The following is a 22,348-nucleotide window of genomic DNA, read 5'->3' on the forward strand; positions in this document are numbered from 1 at the left end:
TGCATATAGGGTTTCCAAACTAAGAGAATTCTGCGGTGGTTTGCCTTTGCCTGCCTCTGCATAATGACCCTGGACTTCCCTGGTGGTCTTCCATCCAAAGAATGAAAATCCTCATGAAGAATCTCTCCCTCATTGATCAGATAGCAAAGGTAGTAATGAGAGTTGCAACTGAACTACCTGTGAATTGACCTTGAAGTAGGACCCATTTCCTTCTTTTAAAAACAGATATGGAGGACTGTACCAAGTGTCCAGAAGATCAATATCCAAGCATGGAGCGTGACCGATGTGTGCCCAAGAGACTAAGCTTTCTCTCTTATCAAGAACCTTTAGGGATCGGTTTGACTGCCATTACTCTTTCTTTTTTGCTGATCACATCTTTGGTTCTAGCAATTTTTGTTATGCACAATGATACTCCCATAGTTAAGGCCAACAACCGTGATATTACCTACATGCTGCTCGTTTCCCTCTTGCTCTGCTTCCTCTGTCCCTTGCTCTTTATTGGACAGCCCAGGAAGATGACCTGTTTCATCCAACAATCTGCTTTCAGCATCATCTTCTCAGTGGCTGTTTCTTGTGTCTTGGCCAAAACCGTCACTGTGGTGGTAGCTTTCATGGCTACCAAACCAGGATCCAACATGAGGAAGTGGGTAGGGAAAAGACTGACCAACTCCATTGTCCTTTCCTGTTCCCTTATAGAAGCGGTCATTTGTATTGTGTGGTTAGAGACCTCTCCCCCTTTCCCAGATTTGGACACACGGTCCCTGACTAGGGAAATCATAGCTCAGTGCAATGAAGGATCCATTCTCCTATTTTATATTTCTCTGGGCTACATGGGACTTCTGTCCTTCATCAGCTTGACTGTGGCTTTCCTTGCCAGAAAACTGCCAGACAGCTTTAACGAAGCCAAGTTCATCACCTTCAGCATGCTGGTGTTCTGCAGTGTTTGGTTGTCTTTCATTCCGACCTACCTGAGCACCAAAGGGAAATACATGGTAGCGGTGGAGATCTTCTCCATCTTGGCATCCAGTGCTGGGTTATTGGCCTGTATCTTTTCCCCAAAATGCTTCATTATTGTTCTGAGGCCTGATCTGAATAACAGGAGTCAGCTAATTCACAGGAAGAATAAATAAAACCACCCTGACCCTATTGTACCTGTTCTGTATGGTATATAGAAAAATAACCATTGTCCTAATGTGAAATCTTCTTGGGCTAAATTTGGTCTCTTTCCTATCCATTCTTCTCACATGTCTGAAGGAAACACCACCACTACTTGACTGATTCATATAAATTAATCATCGAATTGTATGATTGGTGAGAATCTTTCTTTAACATGTACAATTTTAAGGACAGTCCCCCATTATTAGTATGTGGCTTCTTGATCAAGTAGTTATTAAATTAGCCATATACCACAATAGAATTTTCTAATTGTGTAGGATATAGATGTCCAAGGACACATATTTGCCATATTTCCTTTGCAATCCCATTGCTAATTTGTGAATAAAGGAAGTTTTTCACTGAATGAATGGCACTCTGTGACAGCTTGACTCAGAAATTGAAGCATACTTTGGTTAAAAGGTACATCCCAGTAGACAAGGGCACCACAGAGCCTCTAAGTCTTGGTTTGACCAAGAGTGCCAAGCGGCAAAGAGAGAACTAGCACAGGCCTAGGGTAGGTATAAGCGAGCAGAAGGAGAAAATAGATTAGTTGTACTGCAGGCTTTATCCTCCTTAAAGCAAAGATACAAGAAGTTAGTAGTAGTGAAGAAAAAGAAAGAGGTAAGGGCCCTTTGGGATACAGTGATTCAAGCAGCTAAAGAGAGGAATTCGAACCTGTTTTGGAAGTTAACTTCTGGCTCAGGTAAAGGAAACATCTCTCACCATTGGTCCATCTGATTGCGCCGGATACCTGGGCCACTTTCTTCTGAAATATGTATGATGACACCACCTCAGTAAGATCAAAGCCAATGTTAGTTGATACACCTCATTGGCCTCCAGTTTCAACAAGAGAGATGAAATCCCTGATTGAGCAGTTAAAGAGTAGAAAGGCCCCTGGGTTAGACTGCATTCCTTCCGAGTTGCTAAAAAATAACCTTGAGTGGTGGGCACCATTTTTGGTGGCACTATTTACTCACATAGACACCACAGGTAACATTCCCAAGGATTGGGGTGTAGCAGTGGTCGTCCCTCTTTATAAAAAAGGCAAGAGGAATGATCCAGGTAACTATAGACCAATTAGCCTATTTAGTATTATTAGTAAATTATATGCCAAGCATCAGTTGGATAAATTTAAGAACTGGCTGGAAAATGAACAGATTATCGCTGAGGAACAGGCAAAGTTCAGAAGTGGTAGATCTACCATTGACCACTGCCTTGTGTTACAACATCTTTGTGACAAGTATATAGCAAAGAGGACAGCCCATTTATTTGCTGCCTTCATTGATTTAAAAGAGGCATTTGATTCAATTTCAAGCCATGGGTTCAAAGGCCTCTCATTTGAATGGAGTGGCAGCTGAAGGACAGAGGTCTGCCCATATGATAATAAAGTTTTTAAGGACGAAAGGTGGTCATTATGTCCCCGCTGCCCTTAAATTATTCAGAGCAAAATCCCTGGCACAGCTTTTATATGGGTCATGGCTGGGAGCTTCTCATTGTCAGCTTTTGCCCTTAGAACGGGTGCAGTCAAAATTTTTGAGAGATGCACTGCAAGTCCCTAAATTCATGCCCAATGCTAATATTAGGCTAGAGATGGGCATGGAGAGGGTGGAGGCCAGAGTGATCTTGGTCTCCATTATTCTGTGGCTTAAGATGACCACCAATCCACAGGGCCTGACCTCCTTGATATTGCAAGATAACTTTAGATCCTCCTGGCTCCAGGCAATTTATAGGAAATTGGATAGCCTGGGCATAGACTCAAACGCTGTGCAGAAAATAAACCATGATCAAGCCAAAAGGTTCATAAAACAAAGAATCTGGGATATTGAACGACAGGACAATCTGGGAAAATGCCCAGAATATAGGATCTCAGCTAACAATAAGTATAAAGTGGCTCCAGCATCATACCTGTATCAGTAGACCGTCCAAGTTAAAGGAGAGCTTTTACACTGACCCGCTTTCAAGCTCTCCCCTCAGCAATGGTAGAGGGGCGTTTTAAAAGGATTCCAACTAGTGAAAGACTTTGTCCGTATGAAACTGGAGAAATGGAAACAGTGGCTCATGTGTTATTAAGGTGTCCTTGGTATGAAGAAGCGCGTTCCAAGAACATCCTCCCCTCGTTAAAGGGCCCCAGGGAGCTCACAGAATCAGCAATATTGCAGACACTTTTGGAGGGGGAAAAAGAACAGGTTACATTAGCCACAGCTGGGTTTTGTGCAATAGCTCTTAAAGTCCGCCCTTCAAAGGTTTCCGCAAAGATGAGTTCAATTTTAAATTAGGGAGAAAAGTAAAACTCAAATTGATGGATTTGTACTGTATTTTGTATTTTGTACTTGTTTTTTAAATTAATTTATAATTGTGAAATGTAAATAGTTTTACTAAGTTTTTTTAGAATGGCAATGCCGCAATAAAAACTTGTCTGTCTGATGTAATCCACTTAAATTGATTTTACTATAAAAACTATGGCTATCTGATGTACATTGTATAGTATGGTCTTATTTATTTGCTTTTGTAGGCTTTATTTTGTATGCCAATAAAGGCTTCAGATCAGGTCAGAGTACACTGCTCTTCACCACTACACCAGGCTGGAACTCTATAGTGAGACAGTAAACGTAGAGAAAATATTCTACCTATCTCTCTGAGCTAGGATAATGTGACGGACAAGGATGAGGCCACAATATTCTACCTATCTCTCTGAGCTAGGATAATGTGACGGACAAGGGGTTAATTTGCAGCAGAAGCTGAGAGACCCAGAGTGGGCTGAGCGAAAAAGCTGACACTCTGAGCTCTAAGAGGCAGAAGGGATTCTGAGCTTGGTAACTAGACTGAGAAGAAGCTGTGAATGATTCTAAGCTTGTGAACCTGTGTGACAGGAAGCTGTGAACAACTTTGTGAACCTAAGGGTTTAGTATAGCAAAAGCTAGTAGAACACAACCTGTGAAGTGGCAGGGTTGAGATTGGGTGGAAAAGGGCCCTTTCTCAGGTCAGAAAGGGGAATTAGTCTCTGGGACAGAGCTATTCCAGTTGCAGGGTGGTGTGGAGGATTACTGCCACTGGTGTGGAGTAGTTCAGTGATAACTGGAAGAGGGATTTCGGTAAATCCCCATACTTCTGTAGGTTCTCTGGGAATAAGAGATTGAAAGTCTCTTCATTCCGGTTAGCTAGGCGGGGAACAGAGTCTGTGGAGCTGAATCCGTGAGAGTTCTGGGGAACAGAACTAAGCTTGTAAGCTAAGAACTGAAGGAACTTAACTTGAGAAAACATCTAAGCTAATGACAAGTAACATCTAAATTAAGCTCTCTCTCTGAAGGAATCTTGTGTGTATGTGTGTGTGTGTATATATATATATGTGTGTGTGTGTGTGTGTGTGTGTGTGGTGTTGTGTTTTCCCTCCAATTCAGCCTTTTCCTCAAAAACCCATCTTGTGAATACTGTTCAATAAATTTCCCTGTTTTGAAGCCTCTTGTGTCAAATTTCTCTCTGAGGTAAAATCTGGTGGGGACTGAAGAAGGAGAAAAATCATCTCCTCACAATACACTCGGGCTAACGCTTTCTCTCAGCCTAGTCAGGCTGAGAGAGTGTAGAGTACTAAGGGTAAAGGGGGTGCATCATAGAGTCTTAAAGCGATTCTCCAGATTGGAGTCCACTGCTCTTAACCACTACACCAGGCTGGAACTGTGTCGTGAGACAGTAAATGTAGAGAAAATATTCTACCCATCTCTCTGAGCTAGGATAGAGAGAGATCACAGAGAGGACATCTTGCCCTCAGGGTAGTTAGAGAAAGAAGCAGGAAGAGAAGGAATTAGATGTTACTTGTTGGATGTTACTCATAGGAGAGTAAGGAGTTAGATTGTCCTGAGACGCCCTCCCACACCGGCGTCTAAGGTCTCTTCCCCACTCCCCCTTCACTTACCACGTCAGGAGGGGGATGGCTGGGAGAGACGCCCGACATGCCGAGGAGTCCACCAACTGGGATGGAAGCTCAGACAGCCACGGGACGACCAGCCAGGACAGAAGGGGGCGGGTCACCGAGGGAGGTGACCGACAGCGGTGATACATCACCGGTCTTCTTGCTCTCCTCCGCAGGGACCCCTGAGCAACTCGAAGACCCAGGCACACGAGACTGGCAGAAGCCACGGAGATGGAGACCGCCGGTGACCGGGAAACACCCCGGCTGATTCGCGGTGGTTTGCATGACCAGTGGATCAGCTGTTAGTCAGGCAAGTGCATCCAGGGAAAGGGTGGGGATGCCCACCCCATTGGCAGGAAGGAGAGAGGGAGGCTGAAGGAAGCCTCTCCCTTATGAAACCTTGGGGGGGGGGAGTGGGGATCGGGCAGGAGCAGGGGTGGCTCCTTCGGAGAGAGGATAAAAGGGCAGTGGGAAGCGGAGGCCAGGGAGGAAGGAAGCCAAGGGTTCCTTAACACATTAACAGATCACTTCAGGATACAATGGTTCCATATTAACATACCACACCGTCATTAGCACATTATCCTGATACTTACAGGACAATGATTAGAACATTACTTTTTGCAGGATAATGACTCAGCTCAAACCCAACCCCTTTTTGACTATATCTTCCTACGTACTTGACACTAAGAGACACTGTCCTTCAGTGTTACTCCTCTGAAGATGCCTGCCACAGTTGCTGGCGAAACGTCAGGAAAGAAAATTCCAAGACCACGGTTACACAGCCTGGATAACCTACAAGATCCAATGAAGCCAAGGGTGTTGCTGTTGAGCACAGCTAGCGGAGACCCTGGCTTCATCTGAGGGAGAGTGCAGCTCAGACTCCCCCTCAGAGTGGTCTGAGGCCGAGGGGGCACCACTGGCCTGACCTCACCCACCGCCAGCAGGGGGGACTACAAGGCTGGGGGAGCCAGAGCGCCTCACATAGATGTTACTCATATGAAACCCTACAAGTAACATTCTGGATAAACAAAGGTACAGCAGTAGAGCTGTCATGGAGAAGGATATAGGAACTGTGTTATATAGCCTTGCTATCTCTTCTGTCCTCTGTGAAGTATTTGTGTCCTCTGTACAAGAAACACAGCACAGTCCTTCATTTCCTACAATTAGGAACACACCCTTATTGGTTTATTTGAACCATTTATATCCCACCTGCCTGCATTTACTGAAGGCATCTCATTGACTCAGTGAACACATGAAAACATGAAGCTGCCTTAAATTGTATGAGAACCTTGATGATTAAAGTCAGAATAGTCTACTCAGGCTGGCTGCGGCTCTCAGGGTCTCAAGTAGAGGTTTTTCACATCACCTATTTACCACTGAGCCACAGCTCCTCCCCTTAAAGGAAGATCATTTCCTTATATCCAGTTGTAAATATGGGGAGGGGAAGGGAGTCAATGTTTTTATCATTTCATTTTTTAAATTCAAATTTATTTATTTACAGAAAAGAGTACTAACCAACAAGCATAACATAACCAAAACCAAAAAAGAAAAGAAAAAGCTTACTAAAGGTAACGACAAAGCTTTTTTAATACAGCTTCCCAAATGTACTTGGTGTGTTTAGCGCCTTTACCATTCGGCAAATCAGTTAATTTTTATCAAATGATATGTCTCCAAACATTTTTGAGCCCAGAATTGAATTGTTGGTCTGTTTTGTTTTTTCTCCATACAACTGTGCTGTTCAGGAAAGAAAAATGAGGCCTGAAGACATCCCACTTGCCCTCCCCCAAAGGTTTTGCTGGAGATCATAGGACATGCACAGACAAAATCCAAGAGGGATGAAAGCTGTGGCATGAAGGAGAATTGGGAAAGATTAAGTGAAAAAGCTAGCTGGAGACAACCCCCCAGTTTTCAACAGGACTCTCCTCCCACAAACAGATTTCTATTTAGGATTAAATCATGTTTCAACAGTCCCTGTTGTTGAATAGTCTAAATGATTGATCCAAGGGATAGGCCTATTTCCCCATTCTGTTGTTAACTAGGATAATTTCTAAAAGGAGGTCCTAAATTGGACCACACACCATTTGTCATATGGAGACCCAAAGAGAGCAAGCGTGGTGTATTGGTTGTGTTGTGTTGACATAGCCCCAACTACATGATGTCACTTCTGGTATTTGCCAGAAGCGATCTTGTGACATTAGTGTTGCACCATTTCCTTCTTTCTTGGTCCCTCTGCCCAGTTGCTAGACAGCACCTGGCAACCCTCACTAAGGTGCAGATGAGACCAAAGGCCCGATCTGGGGAACATCTTTGCTGTCCCAATTCTGCAGAGGCAATTATCTCCCTCCACAATTAACTGAATCACTGCAATTCATTTGCTTGGCCAAGAAGCTAGCAAAAAATGAATAAACTAATCTGAAAATGGTTATATAAACTCTCATAGCCTGTGAAGCCTTGGGGAGGAGAATAAGCAGGGCTCTGTGAGTTGGAGCTCATAAATTTTGCTTTCTGAAGCCAGTCCAGTATTCAGAATATTTGCCATTGTAGCTGGCATTCAAGACCTGCCCATGCATTGAATTAATGCTTTAGCTTATAAATTAAGTAGTGTGTTGACTGATTCATCCGCCATCCCAGGTAGCTGTATTAAATCAGGCTGAAACAGTACAGCTCTCAGATGTTGGGGCTGACAGCATTGCTGATGGTCATGCTTCCGATGGTATGCAAAGTAAAAACCAGCAAGTGCCAAGCAGAGGACTCCATCCCTATTACACATGAATGGTACCAGCCAGGGGACTTCCTCATTGGTGGGATTGCTTCTCTGACCATTTACCTGATTCATGAATTAACCTTCAATGGTCATCCTTCACAGAAGTTGTCCGAGGTACCACAGTAAGGAATCAACATTTTCCTCCTCCTTCTTGTGAACCCTAGTGATCTTTTTCACATGCCTCATGTTGGCCAGATTACAAATAGGCGCTCTTTACTGCAGAATTCTGGTTTCCCATTTCTTTGTGAATTGTGTGCCTTCTTTGTTTATGAAAGCTTTCTGCTCCCACATTGCATTTTTTTTTAGTATTTCAGAGGAAGACAGTGGCAGAAGGAGATGTTTTCGGGGGGGGGGAGGGAAACAAGTCACACCAAAGTTTCACATAGGGTTTCCAAACTAAGAGAATTCTGCTGTGGTTTGCCATTGACTACCTCTGCATAATGACCCTGGACTTCCCTGGTGGTCTCCTACACACAGAATGAGAAATCCTCATGAAGAATCTCTCCCTCATTGATCTGATAGCAAAGGTAGTAATGAGAGTTGCAACTGAACTACCAGTGAATTGACCTTGAAGTAGGACCCATTTCCTTCTTTTAAAAACAGATATGGAGGACTGTACCAAGTGTCTAGAAGATCAATATCCAAGCATGGAGCGTGATCGATGTGTGCCCAAAAGACTAAGCTTTCTCTCTTATCAAGAACCTTTAGGGATCAGTCTGACTGCCATTACTCTTTCTTTTTTGCTGATCATATCTTTGGTTCTAGCAATTTTTGTTATGCACAACGATACCCCCATAGTTAAGGCCAACAACTGTGATATTATCTACATGCTCCTCGTTTCCCTCTTGCTCTGCTTCCTCTGTCCCTTGCTCTTTATTGGACAGACCACGAAGATGACCTGTTTCATCCAACAATCTGCTTTCAGCTTCATCTTCTCAGTGGCTGTTTCTTGTGTCTTGGCCAAAACCATCACTGTGGTGGCAGCTTCATGGCTACCAAACCAGGATCCAACATGAGGAAGTGGGTAGGGAAAAGACTGACCAACTCCATTGTCCTTTCCTGTTCCCTTATAGAAGCGGTCATTTGTATTGTGTGGTTAGAGACCTCTCCCCCTTTCCCAGATTTGGACACACGGTCCCTGACTAGGGAGATCATAGCTCAGTGCAATGAAGGATCCGTCCTCCTATTTTATATTTCTCTGGGCTACATGGGACTTCTGTCCTTCATCAGTTTGACTGTGGCTTTCCTTGCCAGAAAACTGCCAGACAGCTTTAACGAAGCCAAGTTCATCACCTTCAGCATGCTGGTATTCTGCAGTGTTTGGTTGTCTTTCATTCCGACCTACCTGAGCACCAAAGGGAAATACATGGTAGCCGTGGAGGTATTCTCCATCTTGGCCTCCAGTGCTGGGTTATTGGCCTGTATCTTTCCCCCAAAATGCTATATTATTGTTCTGAGGCCTGATCTGAATAACAGGAACCAGCTAATTCGGAGGAAGACTCAATAAAACCTCCCTGACTCTATTATACCTATTCTGTATGGTATATTGAAAAATAACCATTGTTCTAATGTAAGTGCCGTCTTGGGCTAAATTTGGTCTCTGTCCTATCCATTCTTCTCACATGTCTGAAGGAAACACCACCACTACTTGATTGATTCATATAAATTAATCTTCGAATTGTATGATTGGTGAGAATCTGTCTTTAAAATGTACAATTTTAAGGACGGTCCCCCATTATGACTATGTGGCTTCTTGATCAATTTGTTATTAAATTAGCCATATACCACAATAGAGTTTTCTAACTGTGAAGGATATAAATGTCCCTCAACACTTATTTGCCATATTTTCTTTGGAATCCCATTGATAATTTGTGAATAATGGAGTTTTTCACTGAATTAATTACTGAAGAATAACGTCTGTATTTATTCTTTCTGTGATTTTACAATCACCATTACAAATCTATATCAATATCATAAATTCATGGCTTTACTTAAGAAGACCTTCAGCATCTTCCTGAATTATTGTTGAATCTTACAGATGGGGGATATGTTCATATGTATGCATGAGCCATTGAGTCCCAACTGACTGATGATACCCCCAACAAGGTCTTTCAAGGCAAGTGATGTGGTTTGCCATTGTCTTCTTCTGCAGTCTTCCTTGGTAGTCCTCAATCGAAATACTGACCCCGCTTAGCTTCCAAGATCTGACAAAATCGGGCTATACCATAGTATTTCACTTCCCAATACTAGGATACAAGTGCCATATACATAAAGCAAACCTTTTGAGAACTCAGAGAATATTTTCAAACTACTGCCCATGTACAGTTGAGCCCTTATATCCCTCCATAGTTTGACTAGCTACCCTAGGTTTCTCTTAGCTGCACGTCAGAGTTTTTTAAAGGGCACTTGGCCACATTATCAAGACTCCTATCACCGTCTGCTTCTGCAAGACAATGAAGGTACCTTACCCAACATATGAATATAAAGCTTGAACCCAAATCCTTCATTGCACTGGGCTAGTCAGGGTCCATGTGTAAAAATCTGAGAATGGGGGATAGGTCACTAGTGGAGTTGGTCAGTCTTTTCCCCACCCACTTCCTCATGTTGGATCCTGATTTGGTAGCCATGAAAGATACAACCATAACGACGGTTTTGGCCAACACACAAGAAACAGCCTTGAGAATATGATCCAGAAAGCCAATTGTTGGATGAAACATGTAATCTAGAGCCAATTCTGTGTGATGCATGCAGAATCTAGTTCATGCCTCTGATGATGGGTATTTACACATGAAAGTTTCTGCCACAATAAACTTGTTAGTCTTGAGAAGAAGAAAAAGGAGAGTTGGTATTTATATCCTGCTTTGCTCTACCAAAAGGAGTCTCAAAGTAATCCACTTAAATCAATTTTACTGTTAAAATGATGGAGATCTGATGTACCTTGTACAGTATGGTCTTATGTATTTGTGTTTGTATGCTTTATTTTTATGCCAATAAAGGCTTCAGATCAGATCAGAGTCCACTGCTCTTAACCACTACACCAGGTTGGAACTCTATAGTGAGATAGTAAATATTCTACCTATCTCTCTGAGCTAGGATAGAGAGAGATCACAGAGAGGACATCTTGCCCACAGGGTATTGGGCAAGATTAAGTGAAAAAGCTAGCTGGAGAAAAACCCAGTTTTCAACAGGACTCTCCTCCCACAAATAGATTGCCATTTAGGATTAAATCACGTTTTGACAGTCCCTGCTGTTGAATAGTCTAAAACACAATGATTGATCCAAGGGATAGGCCTATTTCCCCATTCTGTTGTTAACTAGGATAATTTCTAAAAGGAAGTCCTAAATTGGACCACACACCATTTGTCATATGGAGACCCAAAGAGAGCAAGCGTGGTGTAGTGGTTAAGAGCGGTGGACTTTAATCTGGATACCCAGGTTTGATTCCCCACTCCTACACATGAAACCAGCTGGGTGACCTTAGGCAAGTCACAGTTCTTTCTGAACTCTTTCTGCCACATCTACCTCATAAGGTGTCTATTGTGGGGAGAGGAAGGTAAAGTGACTGTAAACCAGTTTGAGACTCCTTAAAGGTAGAGAAAATCAGGTTATAAAAACCAACTCTTCTTCTATCTGAAAAATAACAACAAGGTGTTTTTGGATATATATTTGCTTTCGATGTATCCAAACACAAATCCCTCATGATGATCTGGGATTTGAAAGTTTTGCCCAAGTCCTAGAGAGGGTTGCCTTGACATAACCCCAGCAACATGATGTCACTTCTGGTGACACTAGTGTTCTGGTGACACTAGTGACACTAGTGTTCCACCATTTCCTTCTTTTCCTGTCCCTATACCCAGTTGCCAGACAGCACTTGCAAACCCTCACTAAGATGCAGATGAGACCAAAGGCCAGATCTGGGGAACATCTTTGCGGTCCCAATTCTGCAGAGGCTATTATCTCCCTCCACAATTAGCTGAATCACTGCAATCTATGTACTTGGCCAAGAAGGTAGCAAATAACGAATAAACAAATCTGAAAATGGTTTTAAAAACTCCCTTAGCCATTGAAACCTCGGGGAGGAGAGTAAGCAGGGCTCTGTCAGTTGGAGTTCGTATATTTTGCTTTGTGAAGCCAGCTCTGGACTCAGAATATTTGCAATTGCAGCTGGCATTCAAGACCCATATTTGCAATGAATTGATGCTTTAACTTATAATTTAAGAAGTATGTTGTCAGACTCATCTGCCATCCAAGGTAGCTGGAATAAGTCAGGCTGAGATGGTGCACAGATAGAGGAGCATTTAGATCCAGAATCAAAGATTGTTCTATGATGTTGGGGCTGTTAGCATTGCTGCTGCTGCTTTCGATGGTATGCAAAGTAGAAACTAGAAAGTGCCCAGTGGAGTTGTCCCTCCCTATTCCACATGAATGGTACCAACCAGGGGACTTACTCATTGGTGGGATTGCTTCTCTGACCATTTACCAGATTCATGAATTAACCTTCGATGGTCATCCTTCACAGATGTCTGAGGTATCACAGTAAGGAATCAAAATTTTCCTCCTCCTTCTTGTGAACCCTAATGATCTTTTTAACATGCCTCAAGTTGGCTATAGAACAAATAGGCACTCTTTACTACAGAATTCTGGTTTCTCATTTTTTGTGAATTGTTTGACTCTTGCTCTTATAAAAGCTTTCTGCTCCCACATTGCATTATGTTTTAGTATTTCAGAGGAAGTCGGTGGTTTGGCATTGCCCACCTCTGCATAATGACCCTGGACTTCCCTTTTTGTCTCCCATCCAAGTACTAACCCGGCTGACCATTCTTAGCTTCTGAGATCTGACAAGATCAAGCCAGCCTGGGCCATCCAGGTCTAAGCATTTCAAATGTCATGCTCTACATAGGAAACACATATTCATTTCTAGTTTTTCCTCCTTTTCCCCATTGTGCTCTTCTTCCCAGTAAATCTCTGATATCAATTTTGTAGTGCGTTTTCTCTCTCCATGTTGTTTCTCAATATTCTTCATGGCTTCCCTCTCTGCTTCTTGGGCACCATATTTTCTTCTTCATCCTAATGCTAAAATCTTAGGATGTTGTCTTGAGACTTAGATTGTCTTTCAGAAGTGTTTTTTTTTTGTCCTGTGTTCTCATCATACATCTTTAATTTTAATGAAATGAGGGTCTTCTTATCATCATGTATCCCAGATTTTAAATTTGGAAAATATCTCCCCCTATTTATTGGCCTTGGTTTCATGTTTGGATGCAGACTCAACTTCCCAGCAGCACGACAGAACTTTCCTGTCTCCCCAAATCACTGCAGTCCATTGTCTCCATGAAAACAATGTTCCTCAGGAGTGGTGGAACCTGAGGAAGTATCTGTGGGAGGTCAGCAATGGGAAGAAGGAACTAGTGGAAACTGCCAATTGAGACTCGATCCAACACTATCTCCCTAAGTTTTTAATTGCTCCCTGTAGATTGTGAAAAGCATATGTGGGAATGCTTCCATGAAAACATATTTTGGACTCTTTGTGCTGTGCAACATTTTGCTGATGAAAAGTGGGGGACAATTGTCCCAGATGCTGAGCACCAATTTCTGCTAGCCTGCCTTCACTCATACATGGCAAGAGCTAGAAAATGAAATCTTGAAGATCTGTTGCAGATCTTTGTTCAGGAGCTGCAAAATGTAGCAATCTTGAGGCACAACCTGGGTGGATAATTATAATGTAATGATAATGATGGACTAACATATTGTTGAAGGCTTTCACGGTCAGAGCTCATCAGTTCTTGTAGGTTATCCGGGCTGTGTGACCGTGGTCTTGGTATTTTCTTTCCTGACTTTTTGCCAGCAGCTGTGGCAGGCATCTTCAGAGGAGTAACACTGTGTTACTCCTCTGAAGATGCCTGCCACAGCTGCTGGCGAAATGTCAGGAAAGAAAATACCAAGACCATGGTCACACAGCCCGGATTACCTACAAGAACCGATGGAGTAACATATTTCGGTGTTGTTCTTACTTCATCCTACCATATATTTTTCAAGCCTGATCCGTGAAGATTTTGTGGAATTTTTCCTTAAAAATAATAATCTTTACCACAGCTTTTTGGAGCCTGGGCATGAAATGCTAAAGATTTACAGCTGAAGATTAGGAAACCCAAAGTGTGAGTAAACCCTTTCGTATAAAAGGTAGCTGCCTCCACAATGTAGCAAAGCAAGCAAAGAAATATAGGCATTGTAAACACTGACAAATAACATTCAGCTAAAACTTTCAGTTAAGGACACTGAACTTTCCTTACAGATTGATGACAAAGTTCTACCAACACATCCTGGCCTTGGTGTTTGCAGTCAGTGAGATCAATGAGAATCCCAAAATCTTGTCCAATGTCACTCTTGGGTTCCACATCTATGACAGCTACTATGATGCGAAGATGACCTATCGTACTACTCTGGATCTGTTGTTCAAATCGCATAGATATTTTCCAAACTATGAATGTGACCTGCAGAAAAATGTAATGGCCGTCATCGGGGGACTTGATTCTGATGTTTCCTTCTATATGGCAAACATCCTACATCTTTACAAGATTCCACAGGTAGGATCTGTACCTGGGGGGGGGGATTTTACACACTGTTCTCTTTTCGTTAGGATTAGGAACATAAGAAGAGCCCTGCTCGATCAGACCAGTTGTCCATCTAGCTCAGCCTCCTGTTTCACTGAGTGGCCAGGTTGTTGCCCTGGATGTTACGGGGAATGCTGGAGTCTCCAATAATAAATGTGGAAATTAGCTTACTGAAGACAAATTTGAGCACTAATGAGATTTTCCCCATGACTTCTTCCCAGATATTGTACCATATTGCAAGGATCTGGGAAAATTTGGCCATAAATGGTTAACATGAAAAAGGACATTAATCCATTCTCGGTATCTGAGTAAAGTATCTTTGCTTGTCTCTTTAGCTCCCATATGGCTCATTGCCCCTTAAGGAGAAGGATGCAACACAATTGAGTTCCCTTTTCCACATGGCTCCTAAGGCATCCCATCAGTATATGGGCATTATCTGGTTGCTTCAGCATTTCGGATGGACGTGGGTGGGGCTCTTTGCTGCCGATGATGATGGTGGAGAACTTTTTCTGCAGGTCCTGGAGCCCTTGCTCTCCCAGAATGGAATCTGCTTGGCCTTCAAAGAAAGGATCATACACCGAGAACATATTAATTCCTTTCATGATATTATTGGTGTAGTCTCAAATGTATATGTGCCTCTCATCAATAGCAAAGCCAGTGCAATTATTCTGTATGGAGAATCTTTCACGGTTCCATCACTCATCACTCTTCTGTTAATAGGCAACCCTAGACATAAGGAAAATACCTCCTTAATGAAAGTGTGGGTGATGACAGCCCAGCTTGACTTTGCCTTATCAGGCCTTCAAAGGACATGGGATTTGGAATACTTCCATGGTGCTATTGTCTTCAAGAGGCACTCAAATGAGCTTCTGGAATTACACAAATTTCTTCAGGACATAAAACCTCCCGGGAAACATGGAGATGGTTTCTTCAAGGACTTCTGGGAGCAAGCATTTGACTGCATATTTCCAAATGCCTTGGAACCTATGAATGTTAGTGATACATGTACCGGGCAGGAGAGGCTGGAGAGCCTCCCTGGGCCAGTTTTTGAAATGCGCATGACTGGTCACAGCTACACCATCTATAATGCTGTTTGTGCTGTGGCACATGCTTTGCATTCTATATATGCTTTCAGATCAAACCACAGACCTAAGGTGGGCAGGAAAAGAGGTATATTTCAAGATTTTCAGCCTTGGAAGGTACTAACTTCTTAATGATTTCTCATTTTTGTTATGAAGATAGGTTTAAGATTGTTTTGAATTCTGCATTCATGTCAGAGGAGATTATAATTCACTGTGAAAGGATGTTACATATATTTCTGTCTATGTTGCCTATGTCATAGGGCATAATTTGCAACTGATATACTCATCCTGATCAAGCCAGAGATTAATGAGGGGTGCTGAAAGAGCTGAACTTCAAGATGTCCAGCCTTGGCTGGTCATGTTTCCACCAGCTCACACTCTTTCTGTTCTGTCAGGATGGGGGTGGGGCTGTTTTGCTCACATCTCCGTGTAGGGTCAATTGGATCACATTCTGTTGCCTCTGTGGCTGAATGGCTCCGCCAAGCTCTTTCCTGTGCATGTTAGAGTGAAGACCTTACTCAGCATACTTGGATTGCTCTCCAGCCCAGCTCCCTCACTTTTATGCTTCACCTTTTTCTTCCCTTTGTTTCACTGCCACTTTCTAACCTTACAAGACCTAAAAGACTAGCACTTTCATACTCTTTACTGCTTTGCCATGAAAGGGCAAAAATCATCTCTGGGATTGGTTTCCCACTTGGCTCTCTGCCTCTAGGCTCTGTGGTGACTAACTGATGCTAATCCATCAGCCATCTTGTTTCTTCCTAACTGTATGGGAAATAGTCCCAAATTACTGACAATTAGTTTAACAAGTTACTAGACTCGATAGTCCACATGCAACCACATGATAATGGGTTGCAAAATAGTTCAGTTGACAGTCTGGGTCTACATGGAATTACACTGAAGTGAATTATCATGGATAAATCTTTGTAAATCTTAACATGAAACATCAATGCCTGTGTCCCATCTCTCATTCAACCAGGTCCGCCCTTTCCTTCAGGGAGTTTTGTTTAATAACTCTGCAGGTGAAACAATATCCTTTACAAATGGCAGAGGAATGGGGGCTTCATTGGACATAATGAACATGGTCACTTTCCCAAACAAATCCTTCCAGATGGTTAAGATTGGAAATGTGGATCCCAGTGGTGCTGAAGGGAAAGACTTCATGATTCAAGAGGATATGATTGTCTGGCCAAGAGGTTTTAATGAGGTGAGGATTTTAATGTACAAAAAGGGGGCCCTGCCTCACTCCTCTCATTTCTGCCAGACAATTTTCCTTCTTTTCCCCCTCCCAAATCCATATCCTCTCCCCTTTTCCTGCTTCTTTTGCTTCATTCCTCTCAACTGCCAACTTATCTTTATCTGCTCCCTGTCTCTAGCTTTCCCTCTTTTCCTCTCTCTGAAGCCTGAATCCAGGAAAACGATGGTTTAGTTGTGAGCTACCAGAAACTGGGCAAGGCCCAGCTGCATGCTGGGGAATCAACAAGGACTTGAAACTCTAACTACCATACTGCACTGGCTTGGCAGGTTAGCTGCTGTAGCAAGACTTTGGATTAGAGTTGTGCATATCTATAAACCTGAACTGAAAATAAACCCAAAATTAGCCGTTGGGGTAAATTTCAGGATTTGGGTTTACCGAATGCAAAAACCACGGGATAAAGCCAAAGCAGAGTAGGCAATTCCCAAAAAAGCCGAATACATATTTGGCTTTTTGGGTTCGGCTATTTGTCTTTGCTTAGAACCTGATGGACAGCTTGGCTCGCAAAAGCCTGCAGAATGAGGGCGACACTTTTGCAGGGCCATAAAATTGGACCCCCTATCCTAAAGTTCACCAAACTTTGGTTACCATTGAAGGTGAGTCCCTTGCAGCCACGCTGCAAATTTGGTGACTCTTCCTCCAAAAATGCCCCCCCAGGAGCTTTGAATAATCCATATATAATGTAATGGAACTGAATTTTGCAGGAAACCCGAAAATAAGCCAAACATCCATATTTACCACTATGGGTATTCGGCATATTTCAGGTTTACTGGAAAAATTGGGCTGAAAAAAACCCGAACTTGACATTTACTGAAAATATTTTTTTGCACAACTCTGGTTTGGATCCTGTTGACTCATGCAAGTTTTGTGGTAGCAAGTTGGCTAATTTTAGCTTCTGGCCTCAATGAGGCCTCCTTCAAAGGCCAAACAGCCCTGTAAAGTGCCCTACCCTTAGGGGTTTTGTGAGAGAACCAGATAACATTTGCCCTTTGGGATGAGGGCTAATACATTTCATTTCCTTTTTTTCTGTATTTTCCTAAGAAAAGAGAGATGCTACAAACATAATATCCTGATCAGAAATATACTTGCAGGGTGCTCAACTTCTAGCGTTCTGTGCAATTCCATTCCAACTGCTGGCTTGTATTTTTGGACAGGGACCACCCCTGTCTTTGTGTACTGACCGCTGCAAGCCTGGCGACCAGAAGAAAAGAAGGGAAGGGGAGAAATTTTGCTGCTATGATTGCGTTCCGTGCCCAGAAGGGAAGATCACAGGCCAGGAAGGTTGGTGAGGTGTGGCCACTTGCGTGCATCATGACTTTTAACTCTTTCTTTGTCTAGCCCCCCCCCCCCAAGAATATACATGATAACAAGATCTGGGAAAAACGTGACTTTGTTATGAAATTAAACAAGTGATTTATTCTGTCAAATGATCCACTCCAATTATTAAGTGCTGCCAGCATTTCTGAAATGTCAGCCTGGTTTCAAACTCGGCCGGCATTGTTTATCCAAACCTTTTAACTGTGACTGGAAGCCATTTCCTCCCACAACAAGCCACTGAAGATGTTGAGGGTTTGTCTGACTGTGTTGAGCTAGGGTTGCTAATCTCCAGTGGTGGCTGGAGATCTTCCGCTATTACAACTGATCTCCAGGCGATAGAGATTAGTTCACTTGGAGAAAACGGCCACTTTGGCAATTAGACTCTATGGCACAGGAGCTCCTCCAGTGTTCCATGAAAAAAAAAAAGATTTGGCCATGCCTCTATCTCACTTACAGCTTTTATGAGATGTAAGGGTACTGATGTGAAGCTAGCATGAATTCATGCCCCACCATTTCATCCCACTGGTGCCAAAGTCCCCTGCAAGGAATTTTGTGGGGCTTCCCAATCTGCCCCTAAGGTGGTCTCTAGCTCCTCCTGTTCATCCTTTGAGGAGTCTGTTTCCAAGTCTGAGTCTGGCCCCCAGAGAGTTTGTGACAGTTCCTTACTAGCCTCCCTCTGCTGGACCAAGTACCATTTGGCCCAAGATGACCTATGCCTCATGTGAAATGAAAGAGCTGTCACAATGGCACCCAAGATTCAATAAGGCAATCTTTATGCTTTGTAAAATGTTGTTTGGAGTCCCACTCATTAATATTAAAAAGAAGTGGGGCTGAGAGTCTATTAGAACACTTTCCCCATATATGTAAACAAAAGAATGAGAAATCCTCATGAAGAATTTCTCTCTCCTTGATCTGATTGTGGCAAGGTGGCAATGAGAGTTGCACCTAAACTACCTGTTAATTAACCCTGAAGTAGTAACCCTTTCTTTTAAAATGAAACAGATATGGAGGACTGTATCAGGTGTCCAGAAGATCAATATCCAAGCATGGAGCGTGATCGATGTGTGCCCAAAAGACTAAGCTTTCTCTCTTATCAAGAACCTTTAGGGATCGGTTTGACTGCCATTACTCTTTCTTTTTTGCTGATCACATCTTTTGTTCTAGCAATTTTTGTTATGCACAACAATACCCCCATAGTTAAGGCCAACAACCGCGATACTACCTATACACTCCTTGTTTCCCTTTTGCTCTGCTTCCTGTGTTCCTTGCTCTTTATTGGACAGCCCAGGAAGATGACCTGTTTCATCCAACAATCTGCTTTCAGCATCATCTTCTCAGTGGCTGTGTCTTGTGTCTTGGCCAAAACCATCACTGTGGTGGTAGCTTTCATGGCTACCAAACCAGGATCCAACATGAGGAAGTGGGTAGGGAAAAGACTGACCAACTCCATTGTCCTTTCCTGTTCACTTATAGAAGCAGCCATTTGCATAGTGTGGCTAGCAACCTCTCCCCCATTCCCAGATTTGGACACACGGTCCCTGACTAGGGAGATCATAGCTCAGTGCAATGAAGGATCCGTCCTCCTATTTTATATTTCTCTGGGCTACATGGGAATTCTGTCCTTCATCAGCTTGACTGTGGCTTTCCTTGCCAGAAAACTGCCAGACAGCTTTAACGAAGCCAAGTTCATCACCTTCAGCATGCTGGTGTTCTGCAGTGTTTGGTTGTCTTTCATTCCGACCTACCTGAGCACCAAAGGGAAATACATGGTAGCCGTGGAGGTCTTCTCCATCTTGGCATCCAGCGCTGGGATATTGGCCTGTATCTTTTCTCCAAAATGCTACATTATTGTTCTGAGGCCTGATCTGAATAAAAGGAACCAGCTAATTAGAAGAAAGAATCAATAAAACTATCTTATTATTCCTATACTGTATGATACATAGAAAAATACATATTGTTCTAATGTAAGAGACATCTTGGGAAAAAGTTGGTGTCAGTCCTATCCATTTTTCTCACACATGTGAAGGAAACACCACCAGTGTATGACTGTATTCATATAAATTAATCTTTGGATTGTATGATTGCTGAGTATCTTTCTTTAATTTGTAGAATTTAAAGACAGTCCCCCATTATAACTATGTGGCTTCTTGATCTGTTCTTTAGTACAAGTAACATTCTGGATAAACAAAGGGACAGCAGCAGAGCAGACAACAAGAAGGATATAGGAACCGGGTTATATAGCCTTGCTATATCTCCTGCCCTGTGTGAAGTACTTGTGTGCCCTGTACAAGGAACACAACACAGTCCTTCACTTCTAACAGTTAGGAACACACCCATATTGATTTATTTGAACCATTTATATCCCACCTTTCTGCGGCTACTGAAGGCATCTCATAGCCTCAGTGAACACATGAACACAGGAAGCTGCCTTATACTGAATCAGAACCTTGGTCTATCAAAGTCAGTATTGTCTACTCAGACGGGCAGCGGCTTTCCAGGGTTTCAGGCAGGGGTCTTTCACATCACCTACTTACCTAGTGTTTTTAACTGGAGATGCCGGGGATTGAACCTGGGACCTTCTGCATGCCAAGCGGATGCTCTACCACTGAGCAACAGCCCCTCCCCTGAAAGGAAGATCATTTCCCTATATCCAATTTTAAAATATGGGTAGGGGAAGGGAGTCAATGTTTTTATCATTTCATTTTTTAAAATTCAAGCTTAATAAATGCAATGACAAAGATTCTGTAATACAGGTTTACAAATCAACTCGGTCTGCTTAGTTCCTTTCCCATTCTGCAAATCAGTTAATTTCATCAAACGATAGGTCTCCAAACATTTTTGAGCTCATTCTTCCTTCAAGGGGTCTCTCTCTTTTTCTCTCCATACAACTTAGCTGTTCAGGAAAGAAAGTGGAGGCCTGGAGACATCCCATTTGCCCTCCCCCAAAGGTTTCTCTGGAGAACATGGGACATGCGCGGAAAAAATCCAATGGGATGAAGACTGTGGCATGAAGGGGAATTGGGCAAGATTAAGGGGAATGAAGGGGAATTGGGCAAGATTAAGGGGAATGAAGGGGAATTGGGCAAGATTAAGTGAAAAAGCTAGCCGGAGACCACCTCCAGTTTTCAATAGGACTCTCCTCCCACAAATAGATTGCCATTTAGGATTAAATCACGTTTTGACAATCCCTGTTGTTGAATAGTCTAAAACACAATGATTAATCCAACTGATAGGCCCAGTTCCCCATTTTGTTGTTAAGTAGGATAATTTCTAAAATAAAGTCCTAATTTGGACCACACACCATTTGTCATATGGAGACCCAAACAGAGCAAGTGAGGTGTAGTGGTTAAGAGCAGTGGACTCTAATATGGAGACCCGGGTTTGATTCCCCACTACTAAGCATGAACGGTGGACACTTATCTGGTAAACCAGGTATGTTTCCCCACTCCTAAACATGAAGCCTGCTGGGTTACCTTAGGCTAGTCACAGTCCTCTCTGAACTCTTTCTACCTCACCTACGATGTGGGGAGAGGAAGGTAAAGTGATTGAAAATCAGTTTGAGACTCCTTAAGGGTAGAGAAAATCAGGTTATAAAAACCAACTCCTCTTCTATCTGAAAAATACCAACAAAGTGTTTTCGGGTATATATTTGCTTTGGATCTATCCAAACACACATGATGATCTGGGATCTGGAAGTTTTGCCGAAGTCCTAGAGAGGGTTGTGTTGACATAGCCCCAGCAACATAATGTCACTTCTGGTATTTGCCAGAAGCGATCTTGTGACATTAGTGTTGCACCATTTCCTTCTTTCTTGGTCCCTCTGCCCAGTTGCTAGACAGCACTTGGCAACCCTCACTAAGGTGCAGATGAGACCAAAGGCCCAATCTGGGGAACATCTTTGCTGTCCCAATTATGCAGAGGCAATTATCTCCCTCCACAATTAACTGAATCACTGCAATTCATTTGCTTGGCCAAGAAGCTAGCAAAAAATGGATAAATCTGAAAATGGTTATAAAAACTCCCACAGCCTGTGAAGCCTCGGGGAGGAGAATAAGCAGGGCTCTGTCAGTTGGAGCTTGTACATTTTGCTTTGTGAGGCCAGTACAGTATTCAGAATATTTGCAATTGTAGCTGGCATTCGAGACCTGCATATGCATTGAATTGATGCTTTAGCTTATAAATTAAGTAGTGTGTTGACTGATTCATCCGCCATCCCAGGTAGCTGTATTAAATCAGGCTGAAACAGTACAGCTCTCAGAT

General features: G+C 42.8%; 2 protein-coding genes across 2 annotated transcripts; both read left to right on the plus strand.

The window, feature by feature from the left end:
* Positions 1-227: 227 nt before the first annotated feature.
* Positions 228-1,130, plus strand: LOC130489905 (vomeronasal type-2 receptor 26-like). Its single transcript, XM_056863693.1, has one exon. It carries the CDS (start codon positions 228-230, stop codon positions 1,128-1,130), a length of 903 nt encoding a protein of 300 aa, XP_056719671.1.
* A 6,633-nt stretch (positions 1,131-7,763) lies between these two features.
* On the plus strand, positions 7,764-19,995 carry LOC130489906 (vomeronasal type-2 receptor 26-like). Its single transcript, XM_056863694.1, has 6 exons — positions 7,764-7,948; positions 14,116-14,407; positions 14,770-15,604; positions 16,539-16,723; positions 17,926-18,052; positions 19,091-19,995. Exons 1-6 carry the CDS (start codon positions 7,764-7,766, stop codon positions 19,993-19,995), a joined length of 2,529 nt encoding a protein of 842 aa, XP_056719672.1.
* Positions 19,996-22,348: the final 2,353 nt, after the last annotated feature.

The sequence above is a fragment of the Euleptes europaea genome, chromosome 18 (assembly GCF_029931775.1).
Source record: "Euleptes europaea isolate rEulEur1 chromosome 18, rEulEur1.hap1, whole genome shotgun sequence".
Classification (NCBI taxonomy): domain Eukaryota; kingdom Metazoa; phylum Chordata; class Lepidosauria; order Squamata; family Sphaerodactylidae; genus Euleptes; species Euleptes europaea.

Coding starts and splice junctions, on each gene's coding strand:
- LOC130489905 (XM_056863693.1), top strand. CDS start 228: ATGGAGGACTGTACCAAGTGTCCAGAAGATCAATATCCAAGCATGGAG.
- LOC130489906 (XM_056863694.1), top strand. CDS start 7,764: ATGCTTCCGATGGTATGCAAAGTAAAAACCAGCAAGTGCCAAGCAGAG. Junction 7,949..14,115: donor AAGTTGTCCGAGGTACCACA/GTAAGGAATCAA, acceptor CTTTCCTTACAG/ATTGATGACAAAGTTCTACC. Junction 15,605..16,538: donor TAAGGTGGGCAGGAAAAGAG/GTATATTTCAAG, acceptor ATAACTCTGCAG/GTGAAACAATATCCTTTACA.